Source organism: Buteo buteo, chromosome 5 (assembly GCF_964188355.1).
Source record: "Buteo buteo chromosome 5, bButBut1.hap1.1, whole genome shotgun sequence".
Taxonomy (NCBI): domain Eukaryota; kingdom Metazoa; phylum Chordata; class Aves; order Accipitriformes; family Accipitridae; genus Buteo; species Buteo buteo.
This window is the reverse complement of record NC_134175.1, coordinates 11,167,951-11,189,762: the sequence shown is the minus strand read 5'-3', so window position 1 is coordinate 11,189,762 and position 21,812 is coordinate 11,167,951. Positions and strand designations below refer to the sequence as shown.

General features: G+C 41.2%; 1 protein-coding gene across 4 annotated transcripts in view; it reads right to left on the bottom strand.

Moving 5' to 3' along the window:
- HDAC4 (histone deacetylase 4) overlaps nt 1–21,812 on the bottom strand; it is a 263,373-nt gene that overhangs the window by 226,865 nt on the left and 14,696 nt on the right. For 2 of the 4 annotated variants that reach the window (XM_075027809.1, XM_075027810.1), the window contains exon 2: nt 8,439–8,688. The exons of 1 other annotated variant lie outside the window; for it this stretch is intronic. In XM_075027809.1, the coding sequence (XP_074883910.1) occupies nt 8,439–8,460 (22 nt within the window). In that variant the 5' untranslated portion in view covers nt 8,461–8,688. Of the gene's footprint in view, nt 1–8,438; nt 8,689–19,224; nt 19,244–21,812 lie in introns of those variants that run through there. One more of the 4 variants, XM_075027811.1, reaches the window with a different exon arrangement.

Here is a 21,812-nt window from a genome sequence, read left to right as displayed (position 1 = left end):
AATGGCTGTTGCCAGAATCTTACCTGTTCTCACCCTCTTTCCCAGCATCCACTGCTAGATGTAGTCAGGCTCCCAGACCTGGTGTCCCCAGGGCTGACCTTGCACAGCCATCTTTGCAGAACGAACTCAGACTTCGCAATTCATGCCTTCAAAATAAATCTGCTGTTGCTACATCAAAGTTGAGCAGATCAGATACAGACACTGGGAAGATTAAATCTAGTCTGTGGATTCCCCAACAGAGCCCGTGCTGCTGGGGTTCAAAGGAGGATTAATGATGCGCCACTGAAACCCACACACATGCATGGGCTTCTGATAGCACTCAGAGAATTGGTGCCACCAGTGGTACCTTCAAGCTGAGCTTCTCCAGGGGTGCTGGCTGACAGTCAAGCAGGGGAAGGCCTTCACAATCAGAAGGATGTCTTGTACCACCCCTTAGGAAGGTTAAATGACAACCAAAGAGAAGCAGCTTAGCAGTACTTCGTAAACAGACTTAGCTGCAGAACTTGTGAATACGGGTGTATTAACTAGCAAATATTCCCAATTACAGTCTTGATATATGGACTCTACCCTTGGGCTGACAGTGACATGGGTGGGAAGTCAGCAAGCCAGTAACCCATGGAGCCAGGTGAAGGCAGAACATGGCTATACTACAAGGTTCATGAGCTGCAACAGCAGCTTTCCAGGGTATTGCTGAATCTGGTCTAGTCCTAAAGGACTTTTACATACTACTTATCTGTTCTTTAAGCACTAAAAAAAAAAAAATCAAGCTTGAATCATGATTGAAATTCAAGACAAATCCCTAAGTTGTTACAGTCAGCACACATTTCTCTTGCTTGAAAGAAGATATTGAGTAATCATGATCTAGTTCAGTTTTAAAGAGATCACAGGGAGACAGGAAGATCTCAAAAAAGCCCACAAGTATTTTTCTGTATGTAATTCAGCTTCCAATAGGTGCAAAGTTTAATACTAGCTTCATACTTCTGAAAGGCTAAAAATTTGCTTCAACATTTCAGCACATCAGTCTATCAAGCATCATTTAGCCAAACCGTGACAGTAGTTCCCAGGGGAACACCAAGAGCTGTTGAGTATTTCAAAGCAAACAAGGGCACTGCAGGTAAAGCATCCCATTTTCTCAGTAGCTGATAAAATAACAGTACTTTGGTTGCAGAAGCAAAATGTTTAAAAGGTCTGCTGATATACTAATTTTAGTTTTCTTAAAGGAAGAATGAATTGTATGCCCCGTTTCTCAGTAGTTAGCATATCAAAGATGCTAACAGAGATTCACTTGCCTGCTTTCTTTTGCAAGTCAGTCACTGGAGCCATGGTCCCTGCCCCAGCCAGCCTCTAGCTCTCAAATACCAATGGACAAGGGAAAGGAAAGCAAGTACCACGATTCAAGAAATTAGGAAAAGAGAAAGAATAGGAATAGAAAAGATGACAGCAACACACTGCACAAATGGCCAGAGTCTCCATTCAGCCAGACTGTCACAAGTGCTGAAAACCAAAGTGGATGCTGCAGTTTTACTCTGAAGCACAGCTGCAGAAAGGGTTAAACTCTGCTCATTCTACCTCAGTAATTGTGCAACACCACCAGATAATTAGCTAGATCAATTATTTGAGATCTAACCCCACTGAGCATCTTTGAAGTTCTTAAGCACAAATTCACGAAAACTAGAAAACAGCCATATAAAGCTACCCTAAAATCCATGCAGTGTTGTATTTCATAGGTATTACCTGTAAGATCATTCTCATTTATTTGTAATAATATATTTCTGCCATCACAGTTTGGCCAGGAAAAGCATTCCACACTACCAGGACTTTTGACCACTCCACTTGGTACCTCAAACCTTGCAGGTGTCAGTGCACTTCAAAGGCCCTTCTTGTTTAACAGACCAAATAGAAAAGAACAAAGGGTGCAGGGAAATTCACGGCATATTGCAACCTATGGAGGGAAAGGGACTTGTCAAGCCTTTACTGAAGGACAGGAGAATTAACACATCCACAATTTTTCCTTCTCCAGTCAGGCATCTGGTACTCCACATTCAGTCACTCCTGGCTATTTTCTGACTGTAAAGTCAGTTTCTAAAGATGTTAAGGGATGAAAAAAAAAAAATACTAAAAACTACACTAAAAGAAGAAACATTCATTACAATTGTTTCTCCACTCTTCTCCCCAAACCAACAATATGAAAACTTGTTAAAAAAAAAACCCTCCAAAAGCTTTTGACCGAGAGCTCTCAAAAATAAGGCCGTATTTTTTCGTTTGCAATGAGGCTAAGCAGTACCTGACAATGAACAGGTAGCCAGACAGCCAAATTCCTAGACTTAAAGGATGAAAAACGCTGTGTATAGCTGACATCCATCTGAGAGCAAGTGGATTTTCTGCCCCTGCTCTTGAATCACTTTCAGAATCAGTGGGATGACTGAAACGTTCCCTCAACATCAGCTCTGTCCTAATTGATCTGACCACATCAAAGGCACACAAACAAGCCTCATCAGTGTGAGAGCCTGCCATGAAGACAACAAGCTGAATAATTTAAAATAAACACTGAAAATATACTCCTTGTCACAGACCAGTAACAAATTTAATTTGGGGACGTATACATAAGATACAGGTCAAACTGAAGTTGACCAAAAGCAAACAACAAAAACGTAGTAACAGTATAGAAAAAGGATTCTCTCCTTTCCAAATAGAGACGCAAGGTCCCAAGGACTATCTCCAACATTATCATCTGACTTTAAAAGTACAACCTTTTTTATATCCTTTTCTTATCCTGTACCTCATTCAAAATAATTCAGAGTTCTCTGCCTCTCATCATAAGTACCTGCTTCTCATCTTTGCACTGCAGGATACATCACAGGCTAAAAAACTTACTTTAGAAACAAGCTTTTAAAGGAATTCCAAAGTGCAAGAACTGCATTTAAAGAAAAAGTAGAAATGAGAGGAATGTACTTAGCAGGGACACTGACCTAGAAGGAACTTCGACTTGAACCCCAAGTTGAAGCACAAAACAATTCTTCTCTTTTGAGGGTACAATAAAAACCTTGTACAGAAAGTCTCAACTATTTGATGTTCCAGAAAGTGAAAACTTCACAGGTTTCATGGCAGCAGCCTTAAAACTTCCAAGGTCCTCAAAATGATACTGTTCTTAGAGGAAATCCAGGACAGGCTCAGCTTACACATGTGTAAGAATCAGAATGCAGGCGGAGTAGGTATCCTGTCATAGGTTGAATAAAGAAAAGTAAACAGAGACATGGCCAGTTCCCATCCACAAGGGGTTTCAGCTCTTCTAACCAAAGCTTCTTACTGCCAGATCTTGTTGCTCAGTTTACTTCGCAACCAACCTCAAAGTCTCCCCCAAACCTGTGGGACTAGACTGCTCAGGGCAACAGCTTCAAGGCACAGCCATAGCTCTTGCTACTGAGCTCCTACTCCACATGCTCAGTGCTTACACTACTGTTGTAAAGGACAGGCAGCAGCATCCCTTCAAGGGAGTTCCTGTTACCTCTGCTGTGCTTGCCAGAGTTGAACTTTTCTGCAAAACTTCAGCTTCCCATGAAGCACACATGGCAGTGTGGGAAGAGGACCGGTCTGGCGAAATCTTTGTATTTCCATGTAGAGAAAAGACAGCATCAGAGACAATAAGGTCCTACCAGTACTCACTACTAGTAGTGTTTTACTTGTAGACAGGAGCCTGAATGCCCAGTCTAGAATAATCCAGATATAAGGAACTGGAGCACCAGACAGGTAGGGGGAAGCAGGGATACAGGGTATCCAGATGTTCTTCCAGACAACAGCCACCAAGTATCAGTTGTGTCCCAGCGCTGCAATTTACTCCTCTAGTCCTTATGTTTATGGGAAGAATGCTCTTACCCCCAGATAACTTACAGAAACAGAATCATTACTGCCAGAAAGTAGGTCAGTGTCATTTAAAGCCAGTTTGAAACACATCTCCACAGAAACTTCTTAATCTTTAAAAAGAGAACACATAAAATATTAATTGGATGGTGCAAAATGTTTGAGAGACTAACAGGGAAAGCTCTTATGTGTACTGCATGAAAGAGCTTTCCATGCCTCATTGAGCCACGGAGTATGAAAGGAGAGTGGCTTCTCGCACTCAGCAGATAAAACACCATACAAAAGTACTTATCAATCTAGCAAATCACAGCACATGACTTGCTAACTCATTTTCCCAGTGTTGTGTGATCATGAAGCTTTCTGCCTTCTCTGATATCTCCTCTCAGTCTTAATGTTCCTGCTGCAGATTTTTCCATATCAGATAGGCAGCTCATTCTTAAACTTCAATATTCCTAATTATCAAACATTCAGCATTTCAAAATGTAAATAAAATTTGCATCTCCGCAAGAGTAGCTCTGAAGAAAGAATATAGCATTTGCATTCAGACTGGCTAATTCCTGTAAGATAACATTTCATAAACAAAATGCTTCATTGAACATGGAGATTTTCAGCTTTTACAAAGGAAAGTGAACTTTAAACAAATACAAATCAGTTGAGTGATTAACTTTAAGTGTTTTGTTTTTTTAAACTAATCTTTATGTATAACTAGTATCAGCAGAACAATCTTTACTGATTAAAGAACCAAATGATAGTGAAACTCAAGCCACTGAAAATTAAGGGGGTAGGTAGAAGGGGACTGTAAGAAATCATTTAAGGTCAGCAAGAGAGAAAAAAAAAAACCAAAAACAAAAACCAAAAAACCCACAGCCCCACAAATACTCACAGCCCAGCCGGCCTGGGTAAGATGAGCAGCATCAGCACCACAGGTTACGTAAGGTAAGTTTAAATTGTGGGCAACGTAACAGGTTAAGAAGTGAAACTAAACATGCTTTCCCCTGCCCCCCCAAGCTTTGTCATAATCCTAAATGTTATCTTAATTAGCCTAATTTTCTTAATTATACTTTGCAGCAACTTGATCTTTTATAGCACAATTTCAGCATTTTTTTCAGCTTTGTTCCAGCACTGGAAGAAACGGCTACTCCTCTGCCAAAAGCCAAAGGGCACACAATGCCTCTGAGCTTTGTCTTGACTAGGTCTATGTAGGCTCCTGCTCCCATCACTGCTGGGGAAAGCCTATCCTCCTGCAACCCCACCTTCCAATTTCAGCCCCTTTCCCCAACCTTTTCATCCTGACCAGCAGTTCCACCCAAAGCGATTCTCATTCCTGCCCAGGAATCCACAAAACCTACCGACACCTGCCAGGAGCCAGTCATTCCTCCAGAGCAGTGGGCACCACACAACGATGGGCACACGGTGCTTGCGGCAAGAGGGACACCAGCAGCCTACCTGCTTCTGCTCCTCATGCACACAGCGCACCCACATGTGTTTTTGTGGCTAGTTAAGTTCATAAGAGCTGCTGGTCTTAACCCAAAGCTCAAGTAGGAGACTGTGGAGTGAGCCTTTGGCCCAGAAAACAAAGGTCCAAGGTCTTTACTTTATGTCTAGGGCTCAGGACAGATTGATTTACCCACTGCAAGTCCTTGAGGATTAAATTCTCCCACCTGGGTATTCTTACTTCTCCAAAAGTTATTTCTTATTCGCTGAGAATGTTTACTCCAAAATATAACAAAAGAAGTGGCAGTGATGGGGGAAGAATGGAGAGGGAGGGAAGTCATACTTTTTTTAGACAACTTAGTCTTCTCCATATTTTTTCACCTTGTTCAGTGAGAAGCCTTCAATACCCAACGTTTCTCACAAGAGAGCTTTGCAGAGTAGAAGAAAAAAAAAAACACCACCAAACCACTTTCATTCACCTACGCTGCAACAATTTTATGGCACTGTTCCCAAAACATCCCATTAGTGATAGGTTTGGAGAAGATTAGAGAAGAAAGCTTGTATCCACTGAAGCAAGGTTTAATAGGCTCTTGAGTTAAGCCAGAGCCTTCCCTTAAACAATGCACATCATTAGTAATAATTACCTGTAGCTGTATAATCAAAATAGCTATCATAACTGACATGAGAAGTCCAGATGTTGTCTTTGGAAAGGTTTGGAAAATATTTTTACCAATTATTATAAAACTGACTCTAAAAGAGAAACAAGCAATAAGAATACCACAGTCTAAGCCAGAGGTAAAAAGCCACCATGATACACTGTAGAATTTCAACCCCATGCTTGGAAATACCACCAAAATAAGAACCCAACACCTAGGAAGGGCACAGGGAGAATTTCACAACAGCATTTGATGAGAAGACAGACTTTGTGGAAGTTGATACCATTTGAAAATATTTTAATACAAAGCCTACCTGCAGAACAAACACCATTCTGTAAAAAAATAGCACAAGACCATTTCCTCCACCTTTTCAGTTTTATGAAAGTTTTTCACCCTTTAAATGATCACCAGTGAATGAGTTGACAATGGGCCTTGAGTTTCTGTCTCCTGTCCCCCATTGCAAGAGTTAACAGGAAGTTTAAGCTGTATTTCTAAATAATAAAACTGCAAGTTTCTTTAAATTTGAAAGGGCTAACTACCAGAGTAGAAAAAAACCTTTCCCCTACTAGTAGTCTTATTTTCTACCAAGCACTCATACAGTAGCCACAAGTTTAATTCTTATTGAGCCATCCCATACCTCACTCTAAGGTCTTACGTGACAAGGGCCAAGAAGGTTTAACAGCAGCAGCACTGGAAAACATACATATGTCCAAAGCCAGCCAGCTGAGCTGCCACTTCCCTGGGTTTTCATTAGACCAGCCTTCTCAACAAGGACCACTCTAGACACAGTAGTTAGAAAAGGTAGGCTCAAACCGATTTTTAGCATTCCAGAACACTTCTTACACGAGAAGCTTCTTGTTTTCTTTCATTAGCCCTTCCTACATGACTCCCTGCTACATCATCAGCAGAGAACTTGAGTAAAAGTAGCAGAACCAGTAAAAAAAGGAAAGACAAAGAAAAGGGTTAGCAGGTGAATTAAAGGAAAACAAGACAAAGCAGCAGCAGGCTTCCAATACTCCTGCATCAACAGAACAGCCCAACAAAGGAGGACATCCCCTCTTCCCAAACATCTGGAGAGCTGCTCCTTAAGAAGTAAAGCAATATCAAGTTAGGTTTGTTGGTTGGTTTTTAAATATAGGTATGCATTTAACCTATCCCACCGTAATGAGAAAAAAAGCAGGCAGTCGTTAGCTCCTCAGTCTCACTCACATTTGAGACAGGAAAGCATTCAAATAACAACTATCCACTTCTTTGAAGAACTGTTCTCTTGAAAAACATCACGTTGCAAGAAATGTGTCGCAGGTGAATACCTGTGTGCACTCTACTCATGCAAATATACTTAGTTTTCCAACTCCCCATAATACCAGAAGCAAGTTTCAAAATCTAAGAGGCTGCTATATTATAGAAGTAGAAGCCAGATTTTTTTATTTTTGATAACACTGATAATTTTAGAGACTTATAAACTCATCAGTTCCTACGCGAGGGTCAGATTTTCAGCGCTGCTGCTTGTAAACTCCAGCATCCCTATTTACTGCAGCATTTCTTGCTCCCAGCCTCAGAAATTCAAATGGGCTGCTAGAGTTAATTCTGAAGCAAATATGAAATTCTCCGTCCCACAAATATACAGTTCCTTAAATCTTAGGAGCTCTTTTTTGGCTTTTAATACTTCAGTCTTATTTGACTGTTAGCCCAAAACTGATTAAATCTCTCAAAGGCGTAGTTAAATAAGTACTTTCACGTGACCTTGTCCTTGTTGCATTACTTGCTTCCCAGCAGTCATCTTCTCTACCACAAACTTAAACAGTCAAAGCAGGCATATCAGAGCACAATTAAAATTCCTCTTCCAAAGCACAAGCTCACAAAGCTCTGCCTAACACAAAGTTAACCTGAAACTCACCAAATACAAATGTATGAGATCACTTTAAGCTACAAAGTAGGTAACTGAGTATCTACAGATCCTCTTGACAGACAGAAATACACAATTTTGTAGTGATGAATCAGATGTCTTAAATTACAAGACACATTAGGGATAATCCCCCAGGCAACATTGAGATGGATCAATTGACTCTTTTTTCCAGCAAAACTATTCTTTCCTACTAAAAAGTACTTTAAAAGTCAAAGAGTTTTCTGAAATATCAATAAAGACACACCAGCAGAACCATGACCATTCCTTAGAGGCACACTACATACCATTAAGACTTATCAGTATAGATTTAACAAATTAAACATCTGGTTAACATCTCACAAAATACCTACAACTTTCAGTGATATGTAATACAACAGTTAGAAAGCTAAAATGGCAAGATTTCCTTGGAACTCTGGTAACAGCAACACAATTTTCCATCTTCATGCAAAGTCTCAGTTTTAAACAAAGTAATAGTACAAGGAGAGGGACTGGACTATCATTTCAACACAATAAAAAGTCTGTTCATGCAGCAAACACATGGTGTTTTGCTGTCATTACTACATTTGAAGTGGTTTTGCCCTTACCTGGATGGCTTTGGGAGCTCATTGCTAGCAACGTCTAGTCCTTTGGAGAAGGAATTTGAGACGGATCAGTTTCCACGCAAGTAACAGCAGCTCTAACGAGCTCCAATGCTTCACCAATACATAGAAATTGGAAGTGGGGATTAAATCATGGCCACCTTATAAAATCCAGGGCACAGTGACATGCTGAGTTGTATAGGGAGTAATCCAATAGGGTGGCAGAATATCTTCTAATGGCTTTCAAAATGGGAACCTGCAAATAAAGAAAAATATGTCTATATTAGAGAATTAAGATTTACAACCATTTAAATTACACATTATGTAACATATTTATCCCCAGAAAGAAAGATTAAACTAGGATACTATTTTAAGCATTAAAGGTTGCAGAGAGAGTAATTTTCAGAGTTATAGATGTAATTTTGATTCATAACCATAAAAATGCAGACCAATATTTAACATCATAAAAAAAACAATTAAATCCCCCCCAACTTTTCAACTACACATTCAAGTCTTAAAAACCCAAACTCGCATGTTAATTCTCATCCTCCAACAGCACCATATGAAGCCACTTCAGTCCAACAGCTTCCATATTTTAAAAGCCGTATGTATGAATGGTAACTGTACTTCACGCATCTGTTCCCCAAAGAAGTCTCAAGAAAAATTCCTCGGTGCCAAGAAGTGGTCTTGGAGCAGGAAGGAAAAAACCCACACAACCAATTCCACTCCCACTCTACCCAAGCCTCCAGCAGATTATTAAGAAGCAACTTCGTACTGCCCCAGGGGAAAAAAAATCCACAGTTCTCCATTATTTTTAAGTTGTATATTAGAGGGAGGAAGAAGAGAGGAAAAAAAACCAACCCACTGAATTAGCAAACTAGTGTACCCCTGCCCCCCTAGCTTATAGAAACCCTGACCTCAGAGACCCCCACAGATGGTGTCTCTGATGCAACCAGCGATACTTACACCAAAAGAACCTGCTGCAAAGTGTCCTGAAGTTCAGTTTTGGGTGTCTGGGGGTTTTTTGGCACTATACCAAGTGGCATCCAGTACTTCTAAATAGCCATGTTTTACAGGCAGGGTATCTCAGGGAGATTGCTCTGTTTTAATATACACAGAGACACCTGCCACTGATACATGCTACCAGCTAAAGCTATTGAAACAGATTAAACCAAATTGTGTCCTTTATGCAAAGTATTTCACAACCACAGGTTACTTCCCTTCTTTGCAAGGAAAAAGTCATCAGCATTCAGGTTCCCAACAGATAACCTCTCCTGGATACTGAGGACGATGTGAACAGACAGCTGGTACCCGGAGGAGTTCCTCCCTGCCCTGACAAGGCATTTCGGCCCTCACAGCTTGGCTAGCAAGAACAGCTTATACCCAACACTCCCTAACCCACTTCAGACATGAAGTCAGCCTGCTGGCAGAAGCCAGCTAGTTAACCCATCTAAATTAATCCAGCTGACTCTGCTCAAAGCAGAGCAGGGAGCACTTACCCCAAACTGCTCCACCAGCAGCTCTGAGGGTGTGGTGACCTCCAGCAAAGAGACAGCAATATTCCTTGGGCGGGGGGATGATTATGATAGTAACTACTATTGCCGCTTGCACAATGAGCATCTGTCCACAATTTATCTGTGCCATTACATTCCAAGTAGTCTCATCCATTCTTGAAAGAGCTCTTATCATGCTCAGATATTTGTGTTCCTTTCCAATAAGGCAGCAAAACCAGGTCTAAGACTTAAATACCACCACCATCACTTATGATGGGCCCTGCTTTATAAAGGTACTTCCCTGGTTTGCAGAATAATGCCCAAGCAGACGCTGTTGAACAAAGAGGTCTTCCTTGCTGTATTTCATTAAAAAACTTCTTTAATTGGCTGTTTCTCTCTACCCCAAGTGTCTCAGCACTACTACTCTCCAACTTCCTCTGCCTGTCTTGCATTTTTAGAGACCTGGAATGCTCTTTCACGTTATGCGTCATATTCAGGAGAAAATTACTTAAGTGTAATTTCTAATCCCTGCAGGTCTCTGCTATCCCAAATGTTCAAGATCTTCCAGTTCCATTAATTTGCACATCCTGTTGAAGAGAGTCAGGTCAACTTAGACCAGGCATTAGCAAAATATTAACATCATTCATTTCCAATAAAAACAGCAGGTAATGTTATAGCATAAGCAATCTCAGCTGTAGACAAGAAGGATTTGTAATGAAGTTAACAGATTTCAGTCTACTAATTTTCACAATGCAAGAATGAAGGACAAAGCATGGACAGTGAGAAAACGTGTATGAATTTCTGGAAGAAACTGGACTGAAACATTAGCAGCAAATCCATTTAACAGCACCACCAGTTTACCTATTCCCACTTATTCCCCCAAATGTCTGTCTAAATTCAGTCAGGCATGAGACTCAAAATACTAAGCTTCTGCATGTTTAGTAACACTAGTGCCTGGGAAGAGGAGAGACAACAAAATAACCATGCTCAGATTGGACAAGCTACAGATTCAGTTCACCTATACTTTTTTCTTCCTTTTTTTTTGTTTCCTACATTTCTTTTAGAAGACTGAGTAAAGCCTAAGTAAAACAGACCTTCCTAAGATACAAACAGCAATCATTTCCCAACTTATTTCACCACCAAAATCTTATTCTCAGTTACTATTTGCATGGATCTCAATGCAGTCCAATAAGCCATTTCCAAAGTGGTCAAGAGCTGTTTTCAGACCCCTATTTGCAGCAATTCTTACATAAATTTGTCATTTTGCCACTATCTCACCAAAATATTTCTCAAATTAGGAGACGCAAAATGCTGCCTACCCCTATGCCTAGGATGTTTGGAGGTCTATAGGGTTTTCCAAGAAAAACTTGTTTTAAAATTCTTTTAAAACAAACCAACCAAACAAACAAACAACAACAAAAAAAGCCAACAAAACACAGAGCTGGTTTTACTTCAGCTCCACTGCCTTCCAGGACAAGGGCGATCACCTCTGGCCTGCACATTTCGGCCATAAGAACAGCAAGTCCACCCCACACATCATCCAGAGGCACACTCCTCACAAGTTCTTCAGGCACGGGCAAGGACTGGGTCGTGGCTGGGATCAGCTGCTTGGGCAGCCTGCCCACTACTAACACAGACACATGCCATACATGATGGGGATGAGCATGTGTTTGTTTATAGCAGCACGATCCTCTCATGAGTAACTTCATAACCAACTGTTTCGGCCAGACAGGTCGCTCACCTCCCTTTTTCAGGGGGAGCGCGATCATGGGCACACCAGGCTTCGCTGCACACGTGCTCAGGTCAAACTCACTGGGTCCAGCATGCAAAAAAAAAAGAGATGGATGACTGCTGCCACAGGAGTGTTTCACTTAGCCTGCCTGCTGTCTCTGAGCGAGCCCCAGGACTGCCTGCCGGCTAGGTGAATTTTCTTGGCAGACAACAAGCGGTGGCATACTGACCATGCCAGCTTTGGCACTTCACATGGAGTCCTTCCCTAAGCGCAGAGCAAAGGGTGGCCGAAGAGCATCCGCAACAAGACAGTGGATGGCACTGCACATTTCAGACTACAGGGCAGAAAAACTGAGCAGAATTGTAGGCTAAAACAAGCAGGTGTGTAAAACACACACTCTTACTTAATCAGGTGTAACAAACAGGACTGGTATCATCAAGATTTCTGCCTCACAGGGGAATTGTTCAGAGTCTGGTCCCTGCTGGATTTTTAAAAAACTCTGGAATAGGAGCACAAAGAGCAAATTAATGCCTATTTATTTCAGCCTGCTTCTACCAGGGTATGCCTGACAGCACATGCTCCCTATAAACCACGCAGGCTGTTGCATCTGCAGCTGTATCCTCATCACATTCCTGGTTCAGAAAGTAGTCACAGCCTGAGAGTACTGTCACCTCCTTGTCACCAGCTGATAACGAGCTTCCATATCTGCAGTCACCATACAGTAAGAGATAGACTGAGGGGCTGCAGCCTCAGCAAAGGCTCCTTGTTTCTCAGTTGCTGTGGTGCCTCAACAAACCACCAACCCTTACTATACAACTTTCCCTAGATTAAAGTTACTATTGGTCATTTTAGCTCTTCTCTTACTCATCTCCTGCCAGCAAGTACATCACACAACACACTCGGTCCTCAGCAGTACAGCAGGCAGATATTTCATCATTTATGTCAAGGAAGGGATGCATCTGCTTAAAACAGTTTCATGAGACTTCAACTGCTTCTTCCAGAAGCTGCAAAGAAAACAGTGGCACATTCATCAACAGACTGGGTCATCACATGTGGCAACAAACCACCTATACACAGGAATAATGCATATAGGGAGAAAGCATATGGCTCCAAACACCAAACTGTTTAACACCTCTGTAAAACAGAAGGTCCCTCACCTTCTTCCTCTCCAACGGCACGACCAGGCTTGCCCCCCAAAACCACACACATGACAGCTCCACAACTCAGTTCTACAATATTCCGTCCACACCCTTTCCAAGACCACTTTCCCCCACTGGGCATCTAGCCAACCATTAAGAGACAGAATTGCATGTGAACTAGAAAATGTAAGTAATCCAACAGTTTTCCAAGTCTGTTTCCATACATCTTGCAGCTACTGAATTTATTTTTTTTTTTTAAAGTGGCAGGAATCTTACAGTTCCACCATATAAATGTTTTGACAGTATGAATGTTCACCTTCCTCTCCTCAGCCTATTCCAGATGTGCGTCTCTACTAGTCACAAGTACAGATGTGCAGTAATTAAAGTTATAATACAGCTTTATTTACAAAGCTCTATTTTGCAGGGCTTAAATTGCTACAGTACTTCAGCCAAGATTAAAATCTTGGCCTAAGGGTGAAGTTTCAAGATTGTTTTAAGCCAAGTCAGTCTGGTTGCTTCAGGATACCCAGCTATCGATCACCTCACTTCATCTGGAGGCCCTCTCAGACGCATACCATCAACACCTCCAGATAGCAACACTACAGCCAGCTGACAAGATCACGTGAAAACTTCAGTTAAACAAAACCTAACTGCCTGCTGACTCAATACATCAAAACACGGTGGAAGTCATACACATACTATCCAGATTGCTGTGCTTTGATGTTTATTTCTAGATCCAGAGAAAGCCACTCTGCCTTTCAGACCCCTAAATGTTAAAAGCTTTGCAGAAGACACTGCCTTTTAGCAGGACAAGGAAGCCAGCTCTGTGAAGACAACAGCAGAAGGGATGCTAGGACAACACCTTCTGCATCCTGGCACTGCTTTAGCAGTGCTCCAACACCGCAGGGTTTGGTCTCCAAGAGCCATGGAAACACTAATCTTCCAAAAAGCATTATAACCGATCCTTCTGCCTGACACTGCAGATTAAATACCTATAACAATTCCCCCCCTCCCCCCCCCGAAAAAAAAAATCTACCAAGGTATGAGATTCCTTGCCGCATTAACAGGCAAACAGCATTAAGTTTAATCCCACATGTCCACATAAGATGATGACAACACCACCGTGATGCTTGCCTGGATTCCTACTTGTAACATGCAGCCTGTGAGTGAGCCGATGCTGCAGCATGTGCATGCTTTGCACAGACTCACAGACCTAATGAGAGGCAGTGCCTCTGTTGGAGCTTATTGATTAAATCTCTCCTTTGACAAAAGATCCCGAACCTTACCCAGAGGAAAAAAAAAAAAGCCTTTGCTTTTCAGGGGTTGTTTATAAAATACTGCCAATATAGGATCTATATATGAAAGAAGGAGGGAACAAGGAAGAGGCATACAGCTGTTTGAAAACAATAATAATTTACTGTGACCACAAAAAGATTTACTGCATCTTTATTTAGAGCAAAGGCAACGTGAAACAGTCTCACAGGCCGATTTGTCTCTCTAGGGACCGTGTCTCCAGAGCCACCACTTTGCAAGATGACAAAAGCAGTGGCGGTAGTCCTGAGGACCCACAAAACCTTTTGACAACATCACTTCAACTCCTGCTTCTCAAGCAGAATACATCTTTACTGAATCCGTCCTGGGAGACCAAGTTTCACAAGCATTGCCCACTTAGAGAAGTCCTGGTTTTCCTACACTTTCAACAATACTCAAAAGAGTCCTCTCCCAGAAAACTTATTTGCAAGCCTCAGACATCCTCTCAGAGTTTAAAGTCTCTGAAGACAGGGTTTCTGTCTCTAAACACATACTGCAGGAGTAACAGGCTGCACTGTAAAATATACTATCAGCTTAATGCTCAGCTGTGGACAGAAGCTCGAGTAGAATACCATGACAGTAATAAAAAATAAAAATAGAACACCAAATTTGCTGCTGTACTAGCCCAGTTCCTCCACAGTCACGAATATTTTGGGCAAATCTGGACACTCCACCTCCATTTCCAAGTATACAGTATATGAGTTTCAAAAGAAGGGCAAGAAAAAAAAAAGATCAGAGGTGTGGTACAAATTCTTCATACAGGTGAAGCAGATTATAAGTCTTCGGCCCAGACAGAGGTGACTTAAGGATATTACAGTGATGCAGAATCAGGATTAATACAGAGAAGTCACCAATCACTCTGTTTTCCATCTATTTCTTTCAGAGCAAGAAGTTTTTCTCATTCTTTTTCTGGGAGAGAGGTTGGGTGGACACAGAAGGGAGGAAAGGTATCAGAAAAGATACTTTGGGTGGCAAGCTGAAGCAGGGAGCATTACATGCTCCTTCTTACCTTCACTAAGAAACTCTGACTCGGAGTGCTGGAAAAAGCAAAAGCTTTCCTGAATTCCAAAAGCAAATGGACAAACTTCTTGGAAAAGAGGACAAACACCAAGTGCTTCTGCACAAGGCCAGGAAACCCGTGAGACAAGTCACTGGCTCACAAGAGAGTGTTTCAGAGAAGTGTCACCACAGGCATGTCCTGTTGTGAAACATCTTCCAAAGTGCCTCTTCTTGGATGCTGCTGGAGAACATGGCAATCAAGTTTAAAGACAAAAGCCCACCTACACACCAACCTACAGTCACCAAATCAACTCAACTGCATTCATTAAGTTAAAGAAAATACTCAGGTGAACTGGCAAGTGGAAGCACCTGCATGGCACTTGAGTATCCACATTTAAGAAAAACAGAACAAAATCAGTTTGAGTACCTGAAGTCTTCATTACAGTTAGAACTGTATAACTAATAATTAAACAGAAAACCCAACCTAATACAGCAGCTGTTACAAATAGCTTCTCACCAATAGTATATTAGGTACATACATGTCACAGTTAGTACAGATCCAGACTGACCAGCCTAGCCCTTATTACTAGGGTATCCCTGCTAAACTTGGTTTCCATATTCCTATCTTGCAGTAGCAAAACCAAAGGTACCTACCGTTAAGATCAAAAGCTCAACACAATGATTCAAATATACTAACCATCTAAGAAATACAGAAGCATTACCCAGTACTTCAAGGAATTAAAACACAGTACATTTGTTTAGTAAATGCTGACATTTCAATGCCAGCCATTACAAGTGCTATTCCCACATGACAGCCTAGAGGAGAACATATACTGTGTTTCCACCTCTCCCTTAAACTTCCACTTTCAAATACACGCTGTAAAGATTTATTGCTTATATGCTCACACTAAACATTTTAACTTTGTGACAAGTTTTGTATGGTATAATGTTCAGAAGGAGATTCAATCTCTAACTACATTTGTCCTAAGTGTTAAATTACAGTATATGTGCATTAAGAATTCAAGAATAACCCATATCTACTCTGTATTTACGCATTTCCTTCAGGGAAGGCTATAATGTATTGCTAGATCATCCCTGATAGTTGCTTTTGGAGCAATCCTGCTATTATTTCAGGCAGTGGCTCGTTAAGCAAGACTTTGCAATATAAGCAGTGCTATACATGCACTGAATTCACCCTCAGACTTTAAAAGAAAACAAAATGAACAACAGCCGCAAATGGCAAGACACTATTAACTAACTGTGAGCTACTTTATTAACACAGAACTAATCCACAGCTATTCAAGGGCAGCAAACCTATATAGAAATAATTAATCTAATTACGTGTAAGAGAAATTCTCAATAAAAATAATCAAGAAAAATTGCCTTCTACAGTTTCATACCCCTTTGCTTCTTTTTGTCAAGAAACACTCCACTACTAATGTCCACAGCACACAGATTCCTTAAGTAAGGCTGCCTTTTCCAGGCTCTTTTCAGTTGTGTTTCCAAGTGAAGTCAGCTGCTCAATTTGATCTCTGGTGGCAGCCCTTGCACTTTAGTCATGTAAATCCAAATGCTGAGACACTAGCCCAAACTGACAACACAGGGGACACTGGTATTTCAGTAGAAATGAAGACTTCTTCACCCATTTCAATGTTAAATTAACACATACATACCTGCCACTATTAGAGCTTGCCCCTAGCAGAAGTCTGCAAGTTTTCCTCACTAAGCTTTAAACCAAGGGCAACTTGGCAGAATATGCATATTCTGCACAAAATCCTTCATGGTACATCTATAGACACTTTTGCAAATCACCACCTTGATCAACAGTTCCAGCTGCTTTGAAAGCTGAAGGTGCCTCCATGTCCTAAAAAGAAAAACCTCAGGTCTTCTCATGGTCACCATGAAACCCCAAAAGTTTTTGTGCCCCTTCTCCTTCATTGCTAAGAGTCCACAAGAGTACCAATGTTATTTCTACCTCCACAGATTTCACACCGATAGCAATACTACTGGGTAGCTGAAGAGGGGATCTGCTGCTATGTCCTCTCTTTTTAGACCTCGACAAGTATTGCTGTCGAAGCAGCATTGCAGATATCTCAAATACATATAGAAGCAAAAAAACAAGGCTTTGGGAACAACCAAGTGGATGACAAGTAGATCTAAATCCTCCAATGCATAATCCAAGACTATGAACAAAAGATCATCTCTAGGAACCTGAGCAAATCTGAAAATACCACCTCATGTTCACTCTGTGGGAGCTCCAATTTAACGTGGTCAACAGCTTGGAAAAATTTTTTTAGTCAAGCAGGAACACAGCTCATAGAAGAGATGCAGATTCAGAAATGCAACTAACTGTGTGTAAAACCTGGGAATATGTAGATTTGCAGGACTACAGAGCCCTCCTTGACTAGCAAGACTCTGGCAGAGGGTCTGAAAGAGCAGGATGCTTCTGAGCTCGATCCAGTTTCTCAGCAAGAGCAGCAAGAACAAGCAGTCTCACAGATGGATCCGCGTGGGAGGGAGAAAGGATAAAAGTCTGCCTCGGGAGCCTGTTCCAGCTGCTACTGAAGCCTTGGAAGAGTCGGTACAAATTGGGCAGAGTTACCTATAAAAATCTACCGTCTTGGCTTTTTCTGAAGCCGTCTTCTTCCCCTATCCTATGTTTTTTCCTCCATCCTAGTATTTCTGCATTTGAAAGAGTTCAAATCAGATAGCTGAAAGTAGCGCTTGACAGAAGGTAAATGAATACTGTGAGTTTATGGCCAACAGCCGTCTCATTTCTTCATTCCTTCCTTGTAGATCACCCTAGCTACAATAATTCAGAAGCACAAAAATCAAAACTCCTTTTAACTACTTGACTGAGAAGTGATAAAAAAGTGGTATATTCTTTTCAATCAAAATCCCCCTAACAACATTTTCAGTGCCAAGAAGAGTTTGTGTGACCAGCAGACAGCAAGCTCATCTCACTGACTGAAGCATTCCCATGCAAACTCCAGAACAGCTGAAGCTTCCTATCGATGCCCGTGGTCTAAACACAACACTTCAACAACATATTAAGATCCCCCCCCAGTTTGTGCAAATTAAAGTTTCAGCAGCTTGTGATATATTCCAACATTTTAAAACTTACCATTGTATCCCTATACTAAAATCCCATTAAAGCATTTCAGCAGCACCGAGATCTCTCTACTTTGCCAACACCCGTCTTCAGTGTGCTGTACCAACAGTATTTGACAAATCCTCTCCCTCCATGCTGCTAGCATAGCAGACACCAAAGGGGAAAAAATGAGATCATGATAGAAAGTTCACCATTCTTCTGTAGACTTGCTCAGTAATGCAGCTTTCAAACCAAGTCTTATTTTCTTCACCTGCTTGTGCACACACATACAATCTTCCTTTCTCTTTCAGAACAGCTTGATATAGCCAAAAAAAGGGATACCGACACCTTTCTGTAATTAGTTTTGGGAAACAACTGAAACTTTCAGCTTGCCAACAACATTTTCACTCTAGCTCAGCCTTCTCAACTGCTAAAAATGAACAACCCAAAATTCTTTACCTGGGTTTGTTTTTCAAATCCTCATATATAGGTAGGGGAAGGCAGAGAGAAAAACATCTACCTTTTCTATTCATGTACTTCAGCTGTTACAGCCCACATCTGAACTTCTTGTTCCTTCTGACAAAGAATCAAAATTACTGGTCACTAGCTGTGCCTAACCCATCTGGTCTACCATCATAAAACAGCTGAATACATGTGTCATCAATCATTGTTAATTACTTCATTAACTTGGAAAAAGAATATTGACTTTTTTTTAAAGAACAAACTTTGTTTAAGGTTAGTCTAGTTCTTTTTTTTTTTTAATTGAATGCTATCTGATTATCAAGAGAAAATAATTTAGTCTGAACGCTAAAGCAACCCTATCACATAACTCGTGCAATTCTTTTGTCTAGTAAAACATTTCCCCAAGTTTCTTTCGGAACTGACTACATTGCAATGCTAGTTTTAACCAGCATGAAGTTTAACCAGAAACTTAATTATGCATGTTCTCAAATACTCCGTGCTCACTGCATGATGTTAACCGTGCTGCCATTCACACTTACCACCACAGTGCTTTTTAAGTTCTGACCTTTGTCATGCTCTTGGAAAGAAACATGCCTCAAGGTCTCCACAAACAAGTTGCATCATTTTCAAGTGGACATTTAGCCCTCTGCTGTTTGCTGCAAAACAGTGACACAGAGAGATATTACAATGGTTTGTGCATTTTAATCTGCAAAATACCCGGATACCCAAATTTTTTTGGCACAGGGAAAAAAGAAAAAAAAAAAAAACAAGTGTTATCATGCTAACATGCTAACAGCACAGACTGAAATCAGTTAAGACTCATACAGCATGATGCAAACTTCCTCCTGGACTCTCCCACTGCTTCAGAGGCTGGACTGGCTCACCCCCTGAAGATCTCAGACCTGCTCTACCACCTCCATCTCCCCACATCCAGCAGACAAACTCACCTTCCTTACAGACAGAAGGGTCCCTCTACACACCCGTGCCTGCTCACCAAGCCTTGTCCAGCCACACTGTCTGGGAAGAACCACTTAGCTTGGTTCTTTATTACATTTTTTCATGCCCCAGTTAAGTGGCTTATACACATATTGTCAACGTTCGAAAAGCTAACTTGGTTGAGAACAATCCGATGCCATTTTCTAAATCTAGAATGACACACACCCCCTACAAAAAAAACCTATTACTGTAGCCTATTATGCCACTGACAGGAACCGACTGCCAGCTACCACCATTCATACACACATCCCCTTTCACTCCTCAACTCCACCTCCTACGAGCATGCCCCACAGAACCAGGGCTGTGCTTGCCAAAATAACACTGCAGGAAAGTGTGCAGACCTCACGTAAGCGCTCTTGACTCTGGCTATTGCCCAGCTCATCAGACAACAGCACACCCTCACCCACAAGAGCTAGCATCATGGGATCCAAAGTTTACATTTTTATACATTTTACTACTTCTGTCTTACACTGACTGCTAATACCATTACCAAAACACTGCACTTCCCACAGCAACACTGTGATCCAGACCCTAGTCCTAATGAACTTATGGTGTCACTCTTCCATTTCTTCTTTTAACATGCCTCTCTTTTCCTAAGCTGCTAAAAACTTGTCAGTGTGTAATTGTAGTGTATCATGTAGTCACGTACCTTCTTGCTCAAAGGATCTTAACCGCAGCGTCACCTAAACCCAAATTTTACATATGAGCATAAAGGATACTGCATTGAACAGAAAAAAAAAATACAACTTTGCCTTTTAAGTGCAATATAACTTTTTTTTATTTGTTGCAGAAACCTTTTCTCCTCTTATCATCACCATATGAAAAGTGATGCAGACACCTGTAACAGCATGACAGACCTGGCAGTCAAACATCGAAATTCAGGTAACTGATGGAGTACTAAAAGCTAAGTCAACAGTTATTTTTGCCATGTAAAAAAATTTAAATGGTAGCTAGAATTTTTTTCTTTAAATTATATGTAACTTGTTAGTTAGCAGGTTTTTTTTCCTTTTGGAAAAATCCAGAGAACCACCTCTGGTAAAACACGCTGCTTTCAGGCTGAGGTTTATCACGCAGGGAATGCACAGCAGGCAGCACAGCCAGCTCCCCAGGGACCATCCTGCTGCTCATGGGTCCTGCCTGAAGCACACAGGATCGCCCCTCGGGATGCAGGGCAGTCCTGAGCACACTGCTCAGCCCCTGGCTTATCTGCCAAAGCTGCTGAGACTTCAAGCATGAGTCTGCTGGTAACTGAAGGGTTAGCAATCCCCATGGGAAGCTAAACGTATGCGTATGCGTTTATGTTCGCAAGGGTTCCAGGTTTTCCACTTGCTCCTTTTTTAAATTACATGTCACACTCTCGAGCCACAAACCTGGCCAGAATAGAAAATTAACTCAATCATCAGAAAAATGTAAATTCCTGTGTGGTACCCCTCTAAGTAGGGTTAAATTTTAATGACAAACATCACCTTTTAATAAAAACTAGAAACTTTGGTCAAATATTTCAAGCTTGCAGCTGACAAGCAAGAAAAGCAAGGAAGGAACAACTGACATTACTCAGACTTGAGGGGGTTTGAGCTTGGTTTTTATTTGTTTTATAACACCATCAAAGCAAAAAAGGACAAAGCCCTTTAAAGAAGTACTTGCAGGTTACCTTTAGAGAGACAGAGGCCATCAAACTTTTGAAAGTGTACTTACCAGGTGTTGCTTCCAACACCAGGGCTGTTATTTAACTCAAAGTAAACGGAGCCCTTCCTTCACTCTGATTTACACCACATTTTATATGGCCCATTTTGCGTGTTAGCACAACACAAACACAGCAAGACAAATTGGAATTGTTCCTTGAAATAAGAAAACTGGATTGTAAAGCCACAAAACACAGGAGATATTTCAAGGACTGATACAGTTTTCTGCCATAGGTTTTGTTTGTTTGTTTGTTAAGGTAGGTTTTAAAACACTGTCAGTCGCCAGTTGAAAAGACACACTTCAATTCAGTATCCTCAAGGAAGCCTTAGAGCCCTAGCTCAGCTAGGCAAGGATTCACATTCTGTTAACTTTCTATGATCTAGATTAAAATTTATACCGCCGTTTATGGCTTTACACACTAAACAGCATAGACACAATATTCTTCCCTGTAAGACATTGCTTTATTCCTACCCT